The following is a 20,896-nucleotide window of genomic DNA, read 5'->3' as shown; positions in this document are numbered from 1 at the left end:
AAACCTTGCAGGTAATGGAACCCGCCCCACACTGACAGCTCTGGACGCGTCACACGGGGAGATACACGAACGTTACCGAGGAGGCAACTCAAAATGTCTGTGCCCATTAATCCCTGGCTAAACAGCTGCCCGCCTCGTTTGGTCCACGTGCTACTATCACAGTCACTCCAGTTAGTCGCTCTGGCGCCAGGCCATCAGGTCTGCTCACACCTGTGCAGTGCATGTCACTGTCCTGAGAGTAACCGGGAGCCTCCTTGGGATCGCCTAGGCAAAGTCTCCAGCCCAACCCGCAGGAATTCAGTTCCACACAATGACAGGGATTGAACCAGGGCAGGCCCTTGAATAGAGTCATCATTCACATGCGGCAGAGGTCTCAGGGCAGGACTGCTCCTGGAGGCCCGGTTAAGCATGAGCTCATTCCTTGTCGTTTCTCTCACCCCAAGCCCCCTCAACACACTCTCTCACACACACAAATACACAGAGTTACATTCTGCTATTATGTCCCTCTCCAATAACCTGGCTGGTTCCAGTGGTGGACAGGCAGGTGGCCACGTCTCCTTGTGCATCTCCAGGTTGGTGATTATGCTCTGCCTCAGGTTCTGAATGCTGTCCCCAGGATCTGTACGGGGAACAAAATACACAGAGCTCACCACCAAAGCACCATGCACAAAAAGCCAAGGATTGTACCCAAGGTAACAGTGACCCATCCCAACCATGCTGGACCCCTGCAGCCATAGCAGTGTCACATGGAGACTGAGCACTACTGGACCATACTGTACAATATATCTCCAACCCACCCTGGCAGCCCCTCCAGTGGCTGGTTCGTGGCGCATGGTAGAAACATCTCTTTTGCAAAGTTTGATATGCCTTATTCATTTATCCCCTGCCGGAAGATTCCCTGTCATGAGTCATCCTCCACCAACACCTCTTGCCCTCCCACCCTCACCTGGGGAAACCACTCGCTGACCACACCCTACTCTAGAATGCAGCAGGTGCGCAGGCCACAACGGAAAGGAAACCGCCACAGCACGGCGAATTCCAAAAGGGGAATCCAGCAAGGATTAAAGAGCCAGGAGGTTTTGGATACTCACGGAATATCTTCGTCCCGTCCTCAGGGCTCTTGGAGAAGGCCTTGAAAAACTGAAAAGAAACACAAGAGAAGAGTGTCTGCAGGATCATCTGGAGAACATTTAACAACATTCATTGCAACCCACAGAGCACTGGTGCGGCTGCATGGACCAGTGGTTAAGGCAACAGACTGGGATTAAGGAGCTCTGTATTCTATTCCCAGCTCTACTACCAACTTGATGGGTGATTTTGGGCCAATCACTGCCTTTCTCTGCCTCAGTTTCCCCATCTGTAAAATATTTACCTGCTTTGTAAAGTGCTTTGAGAAGTGGGACTGAAGAATGCTATAGAGAAGGTAAAGCTTATTACTTTCCCAAGTGAGTTTAATCATGCCTAATAATACTACCTAGCTCTTATATAGTTTTTTCAGCAGTAGATTTCAAAGCATTTTACAAAGATCAGTACCATTATCCCCATTTAAAAGATGGAGAAAGTGAGGCACAAAGCGGCAAAGTCACTTGCCCAAGGTTACCCAGAAGGCCAGTGGCAGAACCAGGAACAGAATCCAGGCCTCCTGGGGTCCCAGTCTCATGCTCCATCTACTAGGCCTTGCCAATTTATAAAAGGTCTCTAGGCACCTGCAGAACAATCATTAAAACAGGCACAAACCACAATAAATAAATCGACCCAATACAGAATCAATGAAACTCCCCAGACACAAATCTGCTCAGCAGCCTACCCCATCTCCTGGAAAATGCCTCAGGGAGCAAACAGATCTTGCATCTAACCCTGAAGGGCAAACCCACATGCTGGCTCTGTCAGACTAAGCAAGGGGATGGGAAGGAGGAGCGGGCATTCGAGAGTCAAGGTCTCTTCTCCAACTACCATCCAGACACACGTCTTGCAACCTTCCCACCAACAGCCCTCAGAATTCCTATCTGGGGGCTGTCAACAAGTCTGTCAGTGGATCTGGCCTGCAGGGATGGTGCACAGGTGCAAAACTCTTCTTGGTCTCCCCTCTCCAGATGCCAAAACTTCAGGGTTGCCCTGCTTGGCCAATTCTGCAGCACAATGAAAGTTAAAAGCACGTCAGATGAATGACATTTAATACCAAGGTCAATGGCAGGCAGGGTTCTGTGCCAAAGTACATCATTCATCTTCATATTTCAATCAGGGAAAGTCCACCTTTTTTAATTCCTCTGAAGCAGACAGAATTCCCAGCTGGCTTCCCTGGGGCACTGTGATATGCAGAGATTGTGCTGCAGAATTTACATCACCTGGCTACAGGGTACATCGGATCTCGGTTATAGATCAACCCCAGCCCCATGAATGGCACCCATAATGGAATGGCTTGGATGACCAGGCTGTTTGGAGTGTGGGCGTGACATCTCCCAAAGGCCAGGCCTGCTCTGGAAGTGGGAAGCCATCCTTTGTCCTAGGCGAAGTCCCATAGTGCAGCAATGCAGTCTGGAGAGGACAAGTGCTCTGCTCGCTGCGCTCAGTGCAAGCTCCTCACCAAAGAAGGAAACAAAGAGCGCTCTCAGCTGCCACCAAGCAAGAACAATGGGACCCTTCAACAGATCCTTGTAAAGGCAGGCAGACTACCCCAATCGATAGAGCAGTTGCCCAGCCAGTCTGGATGTTTTCCCTAGACTACCAGCTTCTCCAGGCTGACCCTCTGCCAACTAGCCCTTGTCAGAGCCCCACTCTCAGCTAGACAGCGGGGAAGCAGAAATCACAGCCTGTCTGGATCCAATGAGTGAAAGGGGCAGAGCTGAGTGTCCCCAACCCACTGTCGGCATTGCACGCTAGCTCTGCCTCCCCCGGGGCCTGGTGTGCACGCTGGCCGGGGGTATGGATCAGAATCGCTTATTGCAGGGGCAGGGCACAAGCGTGTGCCTACCATACGGGTGGCAGAGGAGGGATCCTTCCATGGAGGAAGATGCCCTATCCCAGCCTAGGGCTCCTGCCCTTTCCAGGAAGCTCTGTGAGGGTTCAATACGTGGCCATGTTGCGTGTGCCGGCACCAGAGCCTGGAACGCGGCAGTCGACTGTGACAGGGACGAGGGAGCCGCCGATGCTCCCATTGCAGTTATGGCGTTGGGGAGCATGGGCAGCAGACCCCACAGCCCAGCCTTGCTGCGGGTGGGGGAGAGGTCGCCATCCTGCACATGCCAAGGCACTGCAGCGACATCCCCACAATGGCTGTGTTCAGCCAGGAGGAGAATCGCCAGGCTCAGCCGTGTAAGGGTTGCAGCCCATTGGACCTAGCAGGTCCTGGACAGGGAGAAAGTCCTGCTGTTGGAGGAGCCAGCCAGGCTGACTGACCAGCTGCCTGTCAGCCCTGGGAATGGCAGGTGCGTGAAGCCCTGCCCTGGGACAAGGGCCGCAGCAAATTGGCAAAGAACGCAACGATGCCTCCAGCCCAGAGGAGGGCTGTGCCAGTGTAAAGGCTACAGCTCCACATGGAGGAGACGAGCCAGCCACTCAGGCTGCTTATCGGATGCAGCAGCACCCCTGGAGAGCTCAGCCCCCTGAGCACAGCAGCAAAGGGCCAGCAGGGCAGGCGGGAGGGTTGGCACACGGGGGCTGCGTGGGAGATAAATGCCCACGCTCTCCTTTGGCCAGGGCCCAGGAACACAGCCAACCTCATACAGCTGAAGACCTCCCAGCCCTGGGGATCATTCATCCTGCCTCTTTGCTAGTCCCTTTAAAGCCTGCTCTATGCAGCCATGGCAGGATACAGGCCGCCCCACAGTACGGGCTGCAAACAGTCACGTGCCCTCTGTGTTTGATGCCAGCTGTGCAGCCTCCCCCCTCCCTCCATGCAGGCGGGGCAGCAGGATCAGTGAAATCTCATGGCAAATGTTTGCCAACCAGGCTGGGCTGGGAGTGAAAGCTGTTTGCAGAAGGTGCTGTGGAGGGCGGGGGGAGGACGACACAACACCAACCCCGCACCAACCAACAGCCTTGTAGAACTGCCACATCAGCAGGTCCCTCTGGGCTTTGGGAGCCTTGTTGAAGACAGGCTCTAGCGCTGTACTTTGGGTCAGGCGAGGGGATTAGCCCATCAGGCCCATTCCTGTGGCACTTGAGGTAAGGGTCATTGCTCCAGCACTCGGTTCTACCCCGTCAACAGCCAATTAAAGTACCCAGCGGACTGAGGGGTCTCACAGGACCCCCCAGAGCGGAGAGCATCCCAATCCCTACCTACTAATTTACCCCTAGGTTTGGAGCTCTTTTTAGGCTGATCCCAGGACTGTAATTACCCCAGGAGTCCGGGAAGTTTCTTTTTCCAGCCAGCCACAGAAAGGAACTTTGGGTGAATTTTTACAGTCACCCTCTTCTTGGCCACCAGCCCAGCCATAGGGCTCCCCCAGTCAAAGCTAGGGCAGGTAGGAGGCAGAGGTGGCCCCCCAGGTATGCAAGATGCTGGGGTTAGTGCCCATTATTACGAGGCCTGAGATGGCTCTTGTGCATCTGCCGTTTACCACACGCCCCGCGCCAGAGGGAACAGAAAACCAAACCAAAGGGACTTGACCTGTCATTACAGACCCAGACATGACAACTCTCAAATGTGAGATTTTTTTTTCCAACCACCTCATTCTTTATTGAAATGATAATCTTGAGTGGCTACCTCTAGATGGCTTACTGCTTCCAAAACTTGATTGCTCACTCTGAATTTCTTTGAAATGCTTATTGAAATAATAAACAAAGAAGCTCAGCAAACAGACTCATTACCTTGTTAGACTTTGTCTCTTTTAAGAGGTGTTTCTGTCAGGCCCTCTTAATTGTTGCTTAACTATTCAGACTTCTTTAGCAGTTGTAAGGTGTATAGCTGGTACACCCGACTCCTTTAAACTTAGAATTTGATGATTGAATAATTTATTAAAATAAAGTTATTTTTGTAGTAATATCTGTGGGTTAAAGGTCACAGATCTCCACCAGCGAGGGGCATACATTAGCGCTCCCACAGCCACTGCCACAGGTGCAGCTATACCAGGGGGAGATTTTCAGAAAAATACAGCCCATATTTCTTGAGCTAAAGTAGGTGATGTGCAAATTCCCAAGTTGCTGATCCTTGATTGGAGCTGCTGATGGCTCCAATCCATTGGCCCGAACAGAAGTTGGAACAGACCCTCACTTTGTTATCTTTATTGAAGGAAAAGGGCTGGAAACTAACTTAAAAAAATTTAAAAAAGCAAAAAAGAGATCAGAGATTCTCCTTTACATTTTGAAATTTCCCCAAAGCAGGAGAGCCCTAAGAGGGGAGTTCTGCTGGCCTTAGAGGCAGGTCTCTGAAGGTACAGGCCAAGGCATTTAAATAAATAAGCTCTTTTGGGACTAAGTCTGTGATTATAGACCCAGACATGCCAACTTGCAAGACACGTGATTTCTTAATAAAATTAAGCCTTACTCATCATCTCATGATAGAACTCTTCAATTTCAGGATTTTTTTTTCTTGGGGGTCACCTGCTCTGAAACAATGGAGGCCTGGCAGAGATTAATTACTGGGCAGGAGACAGGCAGATGTGGGGGTGACAGCACCTGCAACAGGGGCCAAAATCACCTTATCCAGTGCACATGGCAGAGCAGGCAACACTGATTGTCACATACACACACCCTGGGGTTGGGTGGGGGCAGACGGGACAAAAATCAAGAGATTGATCTGAAAAACACATCTTTAAAAAAAAAAAAAAAAAACACCTCATGGATTTTTTGGCCTCTCTCATGATTTCTGAGCTCTTGAAGTTGGCAATCCTGCAGACATCACACTGAAACATGACTCACCACACGGCTGGGGAATGGAGGGAATTGCTAGCTGCGGGCATTGAGTTGGCCAAATTCTGCCGAGCTGGGAGTGAGTGTATATGGGGGAGGAAGGTAGATGATGGCGTGAGGAGCCTGACCCCGTCAATGGCTCCATGCTACTGCACAAGGCCCGGAAAGTCAAACTCACCAGTCTGGTTTCACCACAGGGTTCATGTGCACCTGGGAAATGAGTGGCATTTTGAAACATGTCAGCTAACACGTTTGAATTAACATATTTCTAAACACCACTCCAAGCCCACCGTGTTAACATTCACATTACAGTGTATAAAGCCCTAGGATTAGCCCAACCAGCGAACATTCTTAAACATAATTGTCTTTGTCTACACTAGGTGCTGAGTAGTGTTTACATACCATGTTTGAATACCCCACTCATCTTCCCAGTGTAGACAAAAACACAGGCTGTTTTCACTGTCTAAAAGGGAACGAGTGTTAGCGATCCTGCTGCAAACTCCTAGTAGAAACAAGGCTCTTTAATTTTACTATGATGTAGCTAGGTGAGGTCAACCCCAGGTGGAGGGCGTACTGCTGACCTCAGCCAGCTACATTGCACTAAAAACTACCTGTCCCTTGTCTCCAGCAGGGTAGCTCCCATGCCTTAGTTATCCCACTGTCAAAAATCCCACACACCTCTTTGCCTGGCAAAGAGACAGCCAGAGATTTTGGTCCAACCGTGACTCCAGCTAGCTGACTGCCCCTTAACTCAAGTTTATGACTGGCTACTCATAGTCGTTAAGTGTTCGTTTCAGGAGATCTGACCAGGAACCAACACTAGGGAATGTCAACCCTGAAGTCTGGCATCTTGTTAGTTAGCTGGCAATCAATTTGCTTGGGTTACAGCTCAGCCAAAGCAAGCTCACCAGCTAGTGCAGAAAGTAAACAGTAAAAAACAAGTCACAGAATTCTTCCGGCTTCAAATAATCCAAAGGGTCACTGGAAACACACTGATGTTTGCTGAGAAGGACTCACTGACACTGTCTCTTTAAAGGACTTTGCGGGAACTGCACTAGGTCTGCCTCAGGAAACGTTTGTGGCAGAAGCATTCGAAATGGCCATATGCTGTATTCCCCTTTGCACCAGATCAAAGGCACCACACCGTCCTCCCAGCTGGAATGGATTCAGGCACTTAGAGTCCCCGTTCCTTGGGAAAGGAACACAGCCAGGACAAGAGTCGTGCTGGGAACTTGAAGGGAGGAGGAGCGGGGACATTCTGATGGAGTCTACCAGACTCTGGTTTTGCTCTCCCTTACTATGACCTCAGAGACGGCTCATTACAGGGAGTCCCCAACAGAAATGCAAGAAAGAAAAACGGAGGGTACCTTTTACTACTCTGGTGCCATTCTCCTGCCCTGTGCATGTCTGGGCACTGTAAAACTAATAGTTAATATTTAAGCCCTGCATCTGAACTCCAAGTTATGGGAATTCATTGCCTGTTAGCAAGGCATCTCCGAGGCTTTTGCATTATTGCTTATGTTGGACTGGGCTTTGTTTGCATGAGGAAATATTTAAATTATATATGTTTACACAATTTCTGCTGGGCGCGGGACCAAGGGATGGAATCGCAATTCGACTGCCAATAACAACAGAGCCACCCAACATGGGAAGCTCTCAAAGCACTTAACAAATGGGAATGAAATCGCACAGCACCCTGGCAGCCTAGGGAATAGACACAAAAATTAAGTCACTTGTGGCAGACCCCCATGGTACTTTTTACAAGAGTTGAGGTGTTAGCTCCAGCCTCCTGGCCAAATTCCTCTGTGCCTCACTACATTCTGCCTGCCCAGATCCCCACAGCAATCTCACTCGGATATGGTATTCTTCACTGGCTGTTCTAGACGCCGGAGAAGGGATGCTGTCCACGGCTGAACAGCTGCTGTGTTTCACTCCAGAGGTGGCTGCATTTCAGTGCTGGGTGAAACGATTCCTACGTGTATGCCCAGGAATGTATTTGAGGTGCTATATAAACCGATGCAAGGTCAACATTCAGCTGAATTGACAGGGAGAGGAAACAATTAAAAAAACAGGAATAAAGGAGAAGGAGAAGCAGGAGAAGCCACAAGAATAAAGTGCTCTAGGAGGCACAGAACACATCTCATACAGGAGTTGGTCCTAGAGCCCTGGGTTCAATTCAAGGCTCACTCCTTCGTCAGGGGCAGCGAGCTGCACATCTGGGACAAAAGCCAGCTGGGCTTCAAGTTCAAAAGGTTGCTGATTCCTAGAAACACACCAGTCAGGTTTCCCTCGTCATGCCACTGCCACTGTCTTACAGGGACAGAGAGATTGCACACACAAAGGGCTCTTTTCCCCGACTGGTGGTGGTCAACACTCCGTATCCCAAACAAACACTGTCTGCACTAAGATAAACAGGATGGGGGTGGTTTCAGATGGCTTATGGCCAATGCTGCCAAAACCAAAACACAGGCTGAGACCAGGACCACAGTAGAACTGATCGGGGGCCTCCTGGGGTACCAGCCCCATGGAATGTCACAAGGTGTGTCTACACAGCATTTTGGAGTGAGCCTCCCTGCTCCCACGGGTCCTCCCACCCCCCTGCTAGGCTTCAGACCCCGAGACTCTGTTCAAAGCACTCCCTGTGCAGGTATTTTTAGAGCATTGGTGCGAGCCCCACTGCAGAACGCTGAGTACACACACCCCTACAGACTGAAGCTGGACCAGCTCCGCTTTCCTGCCACTCCACTCCAGCCTGTGCTCACTTTACCTTCAACGTTGGGAACCCAGTTATCCCAAACTTCTTGCACGCTTTCTGATTGGCTATGTCAGCACAGTTGACGACGCCGAGGTTCACCGCAGGGCTCCATTCTGAAAGGACACACAGACAGACAGACGTTAGCGGACCTGAACCTCCCACTCCAGTCCTGGCCACTCTGCATTGAGAACAGGAGCAGCCGCTGGGGAGAGCTAACTCTGAATTCAAGTGGCAGCTTTTCCCCGAGAGCCTGTCACAGCTTCACTGCTCATGGGGAGACCCCCAGCCACGCCAGCCCCAGGAAATGGGGCAGGAGCCACTAGGACATGCTAGACGAGGACTAAGTTGGAGGAAGCCTCTGTTATACCATAGCTCACGGGTGAGCAAATTATGGCCTGGGGGCTGCATCTGGCCCTCCAGACATTTTAATCCGGCCCTCGAGCTCCCGCCGGGCAGTGGGGTCCAGGGCTTGCCCCACTCCATCTGGGGAGTGGGGTCGGGGGCTTGCCTTGCTCCGCACGGCTCTGGGAAGCAGTGGCATGTCCCCTCTCTGGCTCCTACATGTAGGGGCAGCCAGGAGGCTCCGCACGCTGTCCCCACCCCAAGCGCTGCCCCCGCAGCTCCCATTGGCCAGGAACCACAGCCAATGGGAGCTGCAGGGGTGGCACCTGCAGATTGGGTGGCACACAGAGCTGCCTGGCTGTGCCTGCCCCTTGGAGCCAGAGGGGGAACATGCTGCTGCTTCTGGGAGCTGCTTGAGGTAAGCGCCTCCCAGAGCCTGCACCCCTGACCCCCTCCTGGGCCCCAACCCCCAGCCCTGATCCCCCTCCCACCTTCCAAACCCCTCAGTCCCAGCCCGGAGAACCCTCCTGTATCCCAAACCCCTCATCCCCAGCCCCACTCCAGAGCCTGCACTCACAGTCGGAACCCTCACCCCCCACACCCAAACCCCCTGCCCCCACCCGGAGCCCCTCCTGCACCCTGAACTCTTTGACCCACCCTAGAGCCCACACCCCCCGCTGGAGCCCTCACCTCCTTTTGCACCCCAACCTCCAATTTCGTGAGCATTCATGGCCCGCTATATAATTTCCATACCCAGATGGGGCCCTTGGGCCAAAAAGTTTGCCCACCCCTGCCGCAGCTACTGCTCCCTACTGCAATTACATAATAGACAGCTGCCCTTCAGTGTATTGGAGTTGTTTCTACTTCTATCTCACTCCCAGACACTGCTGAGGACTGCATAGACTTCCAGCATTACCTACATATCCCTTGTGAGCAAAATCTTGCTCTTTCCACTTGGAAGAAATGCATTATGGGTAACCCTCCAAATCTTTCCCACAGTTCCATGGCCAGAAGCTGAATTCTATCCTCTTCCATTGCTAGAGCACTGCTCATCCCAAAGCACTTTCAACACTCATGCACAGGACCTTTAGAGCCAACAGTGAAATTCACGGTACAGCATGGCAGCCGTTTACCAGTGCAGAGTAAGCACAGAAGCTTAGGACAGGAAGCAGAGCGGCATGCTTTACACAAGTCAAACCACTTCATTTATATAGGACCAGGAATGCGCAGGCCACTTCACAAGCAAATGCTGTGGGGGTATTTTAGGACTGGCTGAATGTAATGCTCAGAGCTGGAATCCAGTCAGGAGACTGGGGCTCAAACCCCTTTTCTTACAAAAAGTATTCATGTGGAGAGCGGGGGAGTCAGGAACTCAGTTTTCCATCTCTCCCACCCCACTGCCCGTCTAGCTGTCCAGTGACCCAGCCACCATGCTGAGGCAGTGTTGAGATGCTCACCTAGGAACAGTGTCATCAACAACGCTTCCTGCAGCATCCGGCCTTTTCCTCGGAGGGCTCATCTCCAAGGACAGCCCAGGCCCACTTGGCTTGCCAGCCACAGTTTGAGGGTTGCAGGGAGTGAAACATGAAAGCATTGCAAAGAGGTGGATAATACCACATTGCACGTGTGCACTTGGGGGCTGAGAGCTGAGCAATTCACGCTGTGCTCGGCATTCCCCCCACCCGCAAACTGGCATCCTCACTCTGGCCCCCAGCATCTTCTCTCTGGGCTGCAGTCATTGGGTGAGGATAGGGACCCCAGAACCAATATACAGCTCAACAGAGCTCACAGCTTCTCCCCCTCCCAAAAGAGAAGCCCCCTAGACTTTGCAGAGACAGGAATCCCACAGTAGTCATGGGTCAGCGCAGTAAACTCACAAGTCTCATCTGTGGGCAAGGTGCCAGGGAGGGAGAACTGGGCCCTTTTGTTCCAGGGACCTTGCCTCCTCCACTCCAGGCACAACAAGGAGAACGCCCTCCTGGCCCTTCACAGTGGCAGGCTGAGCAGACGATCCTGGGAGACCGGAGGAGGAACACAGGGGAGAGCAGCTCCGGCCTGGTGCCAGGGGCAGAGCTGGGCAAGGATCCAATGTAGAGCTGTTAATCCCTCTTCCATAAACACTGTGGCTCAGAGGCTTCTCTGGCACCAGTTGTGAGCCCAGAACACTCTCTCACCCTCCCCACATGTTGGCACAGGCAGGTCCCTACTCCCCAACGCATAGCAATGCTGTCCTCACTCAGACAGGCCAGCTCCAGGGTCCATCTCACAGTCGGTAGTGCACAGCTGCTCCATCCATGCCTCTGGCTCCTCCTGACATCATGGCAAGTAGCCCCCGCGCGTTTGTTTGAACAGAGCATCTTGCTTAGGAAACTAGACCCTGCATTCACCTCTGGAGACCCCTGGGGATCCATTCTAAAATGATGCTTGACTAGAAAAAAATCCACCCTCCTGAAAACTCACAACTCAGCTCTTCTGAGCTGTGAGCAGCAGCCAGATACTTGCAGGCGCCTTCCAAGCACGTCTGCACGGGACAGCCCACACCTCAGAGGGAAGCGTATCTGACTGATACAGCAACTTCCTCCATTTGCTCTGGGGTCCGGTCCATGGAACATGCTCGGAAGGATGGGAACAGGAGCCAAGAGCTCGGAGGTGGTGGCCACAGCAGGGATGGAATACAGTGGCATCTATTAGCTATTCTTCTGGCCATTGCAACCAGGTGGCTACATCAGCTAGTGTGGTTGATATGCAGGAGCTCTGGCAGGGACAGAGGTGTTACTGCAGTGCAGGACAGGCAGCCATCAGCACAGGTCACACGGTACTCTTACTTGTGCCAGCCACACAAGAGAACACTGTGCAACAGCACGGGGGGGGGTTGGAGTCCAAGGGAAATACCAGCCCCAGCCCCAGCCCCACCCCACCCCCAATATACTCCAGCCCTCAAATCACTGCACAAGCGCCACTTGCAGCTCTTAATTTAAGAATCAGTTCTCTGCATTTATTGTCGCAGCAACCCCTGCTGGCCATTTGAGGACAAATGCAGTGCTCCAAAAGGTGCCCGCTCCCAGCAAATGAGCACACTGGCAATGATGCTGCTATCTGTGCTTGAAGGAGCAGGGCAGGTGTCAAGGCTCATGCAGACAGTTCCACAGGGCAAGGAGGAGCCAGAACCAGGGTTTGGGGCAGGTTGCCCTTTAGTTGCACACCCAGGCAGTGCCGGGGTGCCGGGAACGTTCACATCCTTTACTCTAGTCTCTCTCTGCAGAATCCCCAAGATCCAAAACGCAACATCCCTTCCACACAGCACTGAATAGATCCCAGCCATTGAGAGCTTCCCTCCTGTCCCCACAGTCTGCTTCTATTCAGCTCCTCTGTAGCCATGCTACAGCTGCTACACAAGGACTGTGTCGGGGCTCACTAGAAACCATCCTGGCATGCACACACTGGCCGTGGAAGCTGGCCTCACAATCAGACTGAGGGGTGTTTGCCTCTCTCTTATTGTGTGCTGCCCTGGGGATGATCCATTTGAAAGCACAGGGCTTTCCTTCCAGGTGGGTTTCATGCTCCCCGCCAGTGGACATAAAAGGCTCAGCTCACATTAAGGTGGCAGATGGTTTAACACACATTTTGGGTGGAGAAAGCCAGGAAAAAGCAGCACTAGCAAGAGCCAGGCTAACACAGACAAGCGCTGTGTAAGCTGCCCTTATCCTGCAACACCCCTGAGCTCTCAGACGTCTCCGCCAAGGCAGCTCAACTCTGACCTGCAACACCCCTGCTATTCCGGTTATTCCAGTGCTGGGCTCTCATCCCAGCTTTGCCAATGCACCTCAAACCTGACCTGCAGCACTTGCTCCTATTTCCCTGCTGGGATGCAGATCCGTCAGGGCTCCTATGTTCTGATCAGGGCTTAGGGCAAGAGGCATGGAAAGACTTCCACGTGAGCAGGCAACGGCAGGGCTGTGGGGAGGAGACACGTAATGGGGACATGATGGAGACATATTAAAGCATAACTGACACAGAGCAGGTAATCAGGGGGCCTGCTCATCTAACCCAAGAACATGGGGATGATCAGTAACATTGAAAGGCAGCAAAACTAAAACTGATCAGAGGAAATCATGTTAAAAACACAATTAACCCGTGATCTCACTACCACAAGATCTCATTGAGGCTGAGAGTTTACCAGGATTTAGAAAAGGCCTGGACAAGCGGACAATATGGCTGAGAACATTCAGTTACATTAGACAGGAAAAATTAGAAGGGCTCTAAACTCTCAGGCCTCAGGACGTAAGTCAGACATTGCCTGGTAGACACTAGAAATTAAGTTCCCCTACAGGCAGGATATTCTGTAGTGTCCGTTAAGGGGATTCCTGCTGGCCACTGTCAGGGACAGGGTAGTGGGCTAGATGGGCTACTGGTCTGACAGCTTTATGTCTTTAATTCTCCTGAGGAAAAGTTTCCAACTGTAACCTGCTGCATGACAACTTTGTGACGTGGGGATTACAAGGAAGCAAAACTCTTCCCCACGTGGGACTTAAGGGGACATTTACCAAGGCACAAATGGGATGCAAGCACCCAACAGCCCTTTTGAAAATCTCCCCCTAAGCCAGATTGGAGCTCAGGGCTTCCCAGGTGCAGGGAAAGGGGAGTGTATGAATTGCACTGATCAGCTGAGAAAGGGATTTGGGTGGGAGAAACACAAAAGAGAAACAATTCTCCCCTCCCATCCAGGCAAGGTCTCTTCATACAAACTCTCCATCACGTTTTCATACGACAACCCAAGATGGATTTGGCAAGCCAGGCTCTTCCCCACTCCAGGAGGTTTCACTTTAAAGATCAGCATTTGCCCAATTAGATTCATGGAGATTTTCCAAGTCTGATTTATGGGCTTCTGCAGCCATCAGCGAGCAGAGACAAAATTCTCTAGTGTCCTGGCCTCTCCTGCCAGAATTGAAAAGGGGGAGGAAAAATTGCAACGACAAGCAAATCCAGTGAGGGGCTGCAAGGGGCCAGAAGCTCCCTGCTTAGATTGTATCAGTGCACACCACCATTGAATGCTGCACTAAAGGCACGTTTGTACCTCTTCAGCCTTGGCGTGTGGGTGTGTGTACTTCCTTCAGCTGCATGAGCTGGGTTTTGTCAACACACGTCAGAGGGGAGGCAAACATGGGTGCATAGTGAAGACTCTTCTGTGATTACATCAGCAGGAGAGCTCTGCACAGTGTGTGTGTGACGCCCTGCTGGCACAGAGTCAAATACAGATTTTTGGGCCAATGGGAGGCCATGTGCCCACAGCACCCAGAGTCATCAATTCCAAGGCCAGGAGGAACCACTGTGATCATCTAGTCAGGCCTCCCGCATAACACAGGCCACCACCACATGGCTCCTTTCCCCGCTGCCCACAGGACACCAGCCCCAGTTGACAGCCGTCATCACTAAGTGTGTTCCTCCAGACAGGGTTGAAGGGCTGTGAACTCACCCCAGAGAACTGCAATCAACAGCATCCTCCTCCTCTCAGCTCCAGGCATCGGAAAAGCATGTGCAGCCTGGGGCTTGAGACCCTACTGCTTCCATCCCAGCTCACAGGATCTGGCCTTCCCATGTCTGTTTGTCCCCAGCCCCGGGCATGCCACTGTGCAGGAATCTTATCTGGAGCATACTATAGAGGGGTCCAGAAGGTACAGGCAATTACAGCAAAGGGTCCCTAAATGATGCTCCGAGGGGGACCAGTTACTGGAAGTTCAATCCCTATGGTAAGGTCACCAGAGAGACATGGCTGGCTTACAGCATCAAGTCACAGGCTGGCCCACAGCATGTGGGACCCTGCTCTGTGTAAGCCCAGATCCCATGCAAGCTTGGCAGCGCATGGCCCACCCTACCTCTCCCTGGAGGCACATCTGGAGAGGAAAGCAATAAGTCAGTGTGCCTCTCCTCTTCTCGCAGCCGGGGACCTCACTGTCATTGTGGTTAAGGCATAGGAATGGGAACCCATGGATCAGAGGCCTGGCCCTAGGTAGCTGTGCCAGTGGCTGGGCGATCCTGAGCACCACGAAGCCTCTGACAGGTTATCCCTTCTGAGAGCCGGGAATAATGCTTCCCTCCTGTGGATAAGGAGGGCTGGAAGCTGAATCCCTAACTGCTGAGGAAGCACTTTGAGATCCCCAGATAGGAGGAAGCAGAGGGAGTGAAAGGCCGTTTGATCCTAAAGCTGGTCCTAGCCACCCCATTATCATAGCATCATAGAATATCAGGGTTGGAAAGGACCTCAGGAGGTCATCTAGTCCAACCCCCTGCTCAAAGCAGGACCAATCCCCAATTTTTGCCCCAGATCCCTAAATGGCCCCCTCAAGGATTGAACTCACAACCCTGGGTTTAGCAGGCCAACACTCAAACCATTGAGCTATCCCTCCCCACTTATGGCAAGCTCTCCCCAGAACCTTCAGGGCAGTGCACACGGGAAGTGTTGAAGAGGCCTTCAGGGGGATGACAAGGATCTCGAAGATCCCTCCTGGCCTCCCACTAAGTCACACAGTCACATCAGCGCTGTTCCACCAGCGTCTAGAATCAGGGTACAACACCAGAAAACACCTGTGAGCATGAACCAACACTCTTGTCATCCAGTTACACAAACCTCAGGCTGTAATCTCATCACCAAGGCTGCATAGTCTAGTACATAGGTAAGGGAGTTCTACTCACAGCTCTGCCACTGATTCATTGAGTATCCTTGGGAAGACCCTTAGCCACTTTCCCTCAGTTCCTTGATCTGTGCAATGGGGATAATTATAGTTACTTACCTACCCCACAGCAGCTGCAAAGATTCAGTGCTGGGAAAGCCCTTGGAAGGCACAAATGTAAATCCTCCTCCTATCTCACATACTAAGCATGGCCATGCCAAGCAGATACTGAGACCTCTAAGGAAACAAATGCGCTGTAGGAAGTGATGTGAGTGGCTTCCCCATTGGCACGTTTCCTTTTGAGTCGGTCCTGAGCCATTGATACCCCAGCATACTGCTAGGCTGCACAATGCTAATGCCTCTCGGGTGAGACACAAAATGGGTTGTCTGAGCTCATGGCACTTTGGGGAAGAATAGGGGTGTTTCTTACACTGGAATTTGGCCAGAGTATCTACAATTCCCTCTGCACATTTCAAATGTCCACAATATTCTTCACTTCCTTCCCACAACTGCCATTCAGTGCCACTGCAAATTTCTGAACAGCTGTCACATTCTGCCTGCAGGGCGGCTGCTGCACTCCAGTGGCTAGTGGAGTGATTCACATGCCTCTAATTGGGCAATCAATTACAATTGTAAACACACCTTGGGATCCCTCAGGATGAAAAGTGCTCAGACCCCATCTCCCTGGGCTGCAGGCCCCAAACATCAGAGAAGGGACCAACTGGGCAACTACTATGCATCCGATGAAGCGAGCTGTAGCTCACGAAAGCTTATGCTCAAAAAAATTTGTTTGTCTCTAAGGTGCCACAAGTACTCCTTTTCTTTTTACTAAGCACCAATTCATCAGCTACTCATTGATGGAGCCACCTGTGGCAACAGGAGTTGTCCCAGCCCATGCTCAGGCACAACTCAGCCTTTGATCTACAGAGACTCTATCTGCGACCTTCAAACACACACACCCATTGCCCAGGGCAAAAAGCCAGTGGGGAAAAAACCTCCAATTCTCCCCCACTCCCTCCCGTAGCTCCCAGACCCAGTCTGTATTAGGGCCTCACGTGATCAGATCAACACTTGCTGGCCTCCTCCACAGCCAGCTAGAGAGTGCCTGAGCCCCGGGGCAGATGAGAAAGGAGCCACAGCGTTAGAGTTAACCCAAAGTCACAATACCAGAAGGAAAGCCTCCGTGGAAAGTGATGTAGCTACAACGCAGAAGCGAAGCGAAGCAGGAAGAGGCTTCGTTTGTATGTGGTTTTTTACAGCAACTTTAGGGAAGTTGCTCAACTAACTGCTCAGCAACGGGCACTAAAGCTACAGCGCAGAGTGCAGCTGGGACCGGTCAGCCACGCACAAGAAACGGACGCTGCAGGGGGAAGGCCAGGCGGCCTCCTTTCCGCACTCTGCAAGTGACCCGGAGCAGGGATGCTACAGCCAAGGGTCTGGGAGAGGCTCTGGGGGAGGGGGAAGGGACGAGACACACACACACACGGAATTAAGAGGGGAAAGGAGTGTGGGCGAATGAAGATGCCAGGGGGGCAGGGAGAAGGCACAGCGATAGCCAGAAAGGGGGCTGAGGGTGCAGAGAAGCGAGGACTCCGGAGAGCCGGGGCAGGGACCGAGAAGGTGGGTGGCAGAAAGGCCACGGGGCGGCCCCAGGACAGTGTGGGCCCTTTCGATGGGGAGGGGCCCAGGGCTGGCCCGTGGCAGGTGGCCAAGTGCCCACGCTAGGGGGGCCAGGCAGAGGGCAAGGGCTAGGGCCGGGGGGAGCGGGGCTGCGGTGGCCCGGCCACTCACCCTGGATGTCGGCGGCCAGCGCCCGCCAGGTGGGGGCGAAGTGGACGCAGTGGCCGCACCAGGAGGCGTAGAACTCCACCAGCCAGGCGCTGCTGGAGTTGAGGACTCTGCGCTCCAGCGTGTCCACCTGCAGCAGCACCAGCGCGTCGCCGGGCGAGTAGAGGCCGCCGGGCTGCGCCCCGGCCAGGGCGGCCGCCAGCAGCAGCAGCAGCAGCGCGGACGGGGGGCAGCGTCGCCCCGCCATCTTCCGCCGGGAGCCCGCCGCACAGTGGCTGCTGGCCGGGCCGCGGGGGAAGAACTTTGCGGCCGTAGCTGCGGCTGCCTGTCCCTGGCCGGCGGGGGCGGAGCTGCAGGCGGGCCCCTCCCGTCCCCGCCCCTTTGTTGCGGCGGCCACCCTGGCCTGGGCCTGGGCTCGCGCGCTCAGCCTCCGGGGGGGGGGCTCGGCTCAGCTCCCCTCCCGTCCAGCCCCCGCTCCACAGCCAGGGGGTCCAAGGCTGGCTGGGCGGCAGCAGGGGTGGGGAGCCGGGCAGGGCTGCCTTCAGGCATGGGGACGCCCGGTACCTGGAGAGCCCCTTCCCCCAGCCGTGGTGGTTACCCCGGCTCTGCGGAGCCGGGAGGCAGGTGGCGCCTGGGAGCAGGGTGCCACCCCCCACAAAGCGAGGGCTTTAAAGCAGCAGCGCCCCTGGAAAACTTTCCCTGGGCCTGCAACAAAATGTTACCCACGCAAGAACGACCCTGTTTCCTACTGGCATAGGGAGCCTCTCCCCTTTTACACTGTGCCCTGGTGCCTCTTAAGTGATTAAGATGGCCCTGGACAAAGAAGCCCCCCTCGCCTCTCCCCGTGGGCGGGTCTGAGACTCTTGGGCAGTGGCAGGTAGATTGGCGCTAGCTCCCAGCCAAGGGTCATGGGTTGGGTTACGTTTCCCTTTTTGTGGCAGCCTGAGCAAAGGCAGGGGGTAGTCCCCACTCCCCACAGTGCAGCAAGGGAGACCTCCTTCCACCTGAAAGAAATGACCAGCACAGCTGCCTCTCCCTGTCCTAGGACATTAGGGAGATGTGTTTCAGGCCATTGAAATGCATTAGACATAGGCCCCAGCAGTGAAAGGCATCTCTGTGCATTAGAGGGGGCATATGATCCCGTACTCGTCACACTGTTTAACTACATAGCAGCTGCCAGAGGCCCTTGTTCTACACCCAGAGATTTTAATACAGATGTGAAGGTGGTTGCTCACATGCAATGCTAACATACAGTATAAATACTTTGATCTATACCTGCCAGGTGCCAGCCATGCCCCGCAACACGTGACAAAGACGCATCATTTTAATTATCTGCCAGAACACAAAACAGCAGCCAAAACACACTTGTTCAAAGATCAGGAGAAGCCACCAAAATCATATGCACTAAAAAAATCATGAGATCGATATTTAAAAAAACAACAAAAAAGCTTGCCTTGAGGCTTGGCTCAGGTTACACCTTTTCAAGCATTTCTTTGTAACCATGACACCAGAAACATACTGTAAAGAAAAGAAACTGGAAATTCTTACGCAAGTCTTTGTCCCCAGAAGTTGGGCTTTAAGAAAAACATCAGACAGCTTGAGACCCATGATAAAATCACAATGGGGGATTCATTCGTTTAGTGTAAATAACTCTAAGCTCAGGTGCATGAAAGGAAGGACGGTCCAGCAGTTAGGGCACTCACCTAGGACTGGGGAGACCTCCCTGTCAAATCCTGCTCTGCCACGAGCTTCCTGTCTGACCTTGGGTAAATTACTTAGTCTCTTGTACAATTGGGAGAAACAGCTCTGTCCTGCCTCACAGGGGTGTTGTGAGGATAAATACATTAAAGACTGTGAGATGCTCAGTTGTTACAGTGATGGGAGCCAATAATATTCAGCAATCAAAATGAGAGACCGCCACCACTGTGGCAGATAGGAAACTTTGGGACAAATGTGTGACATCTCTTGAAATGAGGGGAATTTGAGAGACATGCCTAGATAGAAGTGAATTTTACCTTGGAAACCCAGAAGTAAAACTGATTTTAAACACTAACCATATTACACAGAGCCCTGCCATGAGCTGGTAACACACACACACGAAAGAAGAGAATTCAATTTGTTTTTTTTTTTAAAGACAAGATTAGATAGGACTTACCTAGTTATTCTAGGACAGTATTTTTGTTCAGGCCTTTTTAACTGTTTAAGAAAAGCCATGAAATGGAAACAGTCAAAGTCAGAAGTCACAGGCATTTTTCTGTATCCTATTATTTATTTTCCAATTTTGCTGCAAATTACTAAAACTGTATTTGGGCTGTAATCAATGTGCCCTCTAGTTTTTGACAGGCCGTGTGCGCAAAAAAATTTCTTCTGTGCAAATTGTGCTTCTGTGCAAATTTTTGTGCGCGTAGTGTTTTGCCGTGTGCACAGGGTTTAGGATCCGTGTGCAGCGCACACGTGCACAGCTTTGAGCGCACAGTGGCTGCAATATGGAAATTGATCTGAACATAGATATCACACAAGAGCCAGCCAACCGTTTCAAACTAATTCCACACTCCATGTTTATTCTTTCACTTGTTGGAGAAAAATTCTCTGCGGGTGTCACCTGCAATGGAACTGGGCCAGTTTACATCACCAGCAGATTTGTCTTGCAAATATCTGACTGAGGGTTCCTTGCTCTGTTCCGTTGTGCGAGCATAACGTTGCTGACCTTTTTCACTCTTTACATTAGACTCCCATGCAGCCCAGCTTTACCTTGGCAAAACACTAACTCCTCAGTGAAATCATTTAACATTACTATCACATCCACCCATCCACATGCAAAAATTAATGGATAAATAAAAAAAATACATGGAAAAAAATCACAGAAATCAGGGCTCTAATGACAAATGGAATTGAGTAGTTACACTTTTGAATTCAGAACCACCCTTAACCTCCATGCTCCATCACCCACAAGAAAGCCTGGCCTTAGTCTCTGAAACCTGCTTATTTACACGCATTTATATAAACCAATAGCCCCTCCTTTTCTGAAGCTCATTTGTCCCTCTCCTCACCCATCTTTACAGTGGTGTGCATCGGGAAACAATTCAACAACTAAATACGTAGTATTTATTGTTCTCTGTGTTAATCTTATTTTATATGGACAAATATGGGGGGAACACTTAACAGAAGCATCAGGAGAGCACGTCTGTGGTTAGTCACCACGTGATCTTAACGCGGTCATTCTTATCCTTGTTTCAGAGTAACAGCTGTGTTAGTTTGTCTTTGCAAAAAGAAAAGGAGTACTTTTGGCACAAGTACTCCTTTTCTTTATTCTTATCCTGCTTTCCCTCAAACCCTCCCTATTCCTGGTCACCCACTCCCCCATTGCAACACTATAACAGACGTTGCAAGCACTCTGGGGCAGGAATCGAGTCAGCCTCCTCCATTAGAGAAGCACATTTCAGGGCACTATAAAGTCACACACAATAATACATAAAAGCAGATACGAAATTAA

General features: G+C 51.9%; 1 protein-coding gene across 1 annotated transcript in view; it reads right to left on the bottom strand.

Annotated features, from left to right (window-relative positions):
• The window catches only part of QSOX1 (quiescin sulfhydryl oxidase 1), a 39,482-nt gene extending 21,761 nt beyond the window's left edge, over positions 1 to 17,721 (bottom strand). The window contains exons 1-4 of the mRNA XM_084637051.1: positions 17,407 to 17,721; positions 8,618 to 8,718; positions 1,092 to 1,140; positions 517 to 619 (exon numbers count right to left, since the gene is read on the bottom strand). Of these exons, the coding sequence (XP_084493177.1) occupies positions 517 to 619; positions 1,092 to 1,140; positions 8,618 to 8,718; positions 17,407 to 17,650 (497 nt within the window). The 5' untranslated portion in view covers positions 17,651 to 17,721. The remainder of the gene's footprint in view (positions 1 to 516; positions 620 to 1,091; positions 1,141 to 8,617; positions 8,719 to 17,406) is intronic.
• Positions 17,722 to 20,896: the final 3,175 nt, after the last annotated feature.

Source organism: Lepidochelys olivacea (genome assembly GCF_965140295.1).
Source record: "Lepidochelys olivacea isolate rLepOli2 genome assembly, chromosome: 8".
NCBI lineage: Eukaryota > Metazoa > Chordata > Testudines > Cheloniidae > Lepidochelys > Lepidochelys olivacea.
The sequence above is the reverse complement of the archived record's forward strand: the minus strand, read 5'-3'. Positions and strand labels throughout refer to the sequence as shown.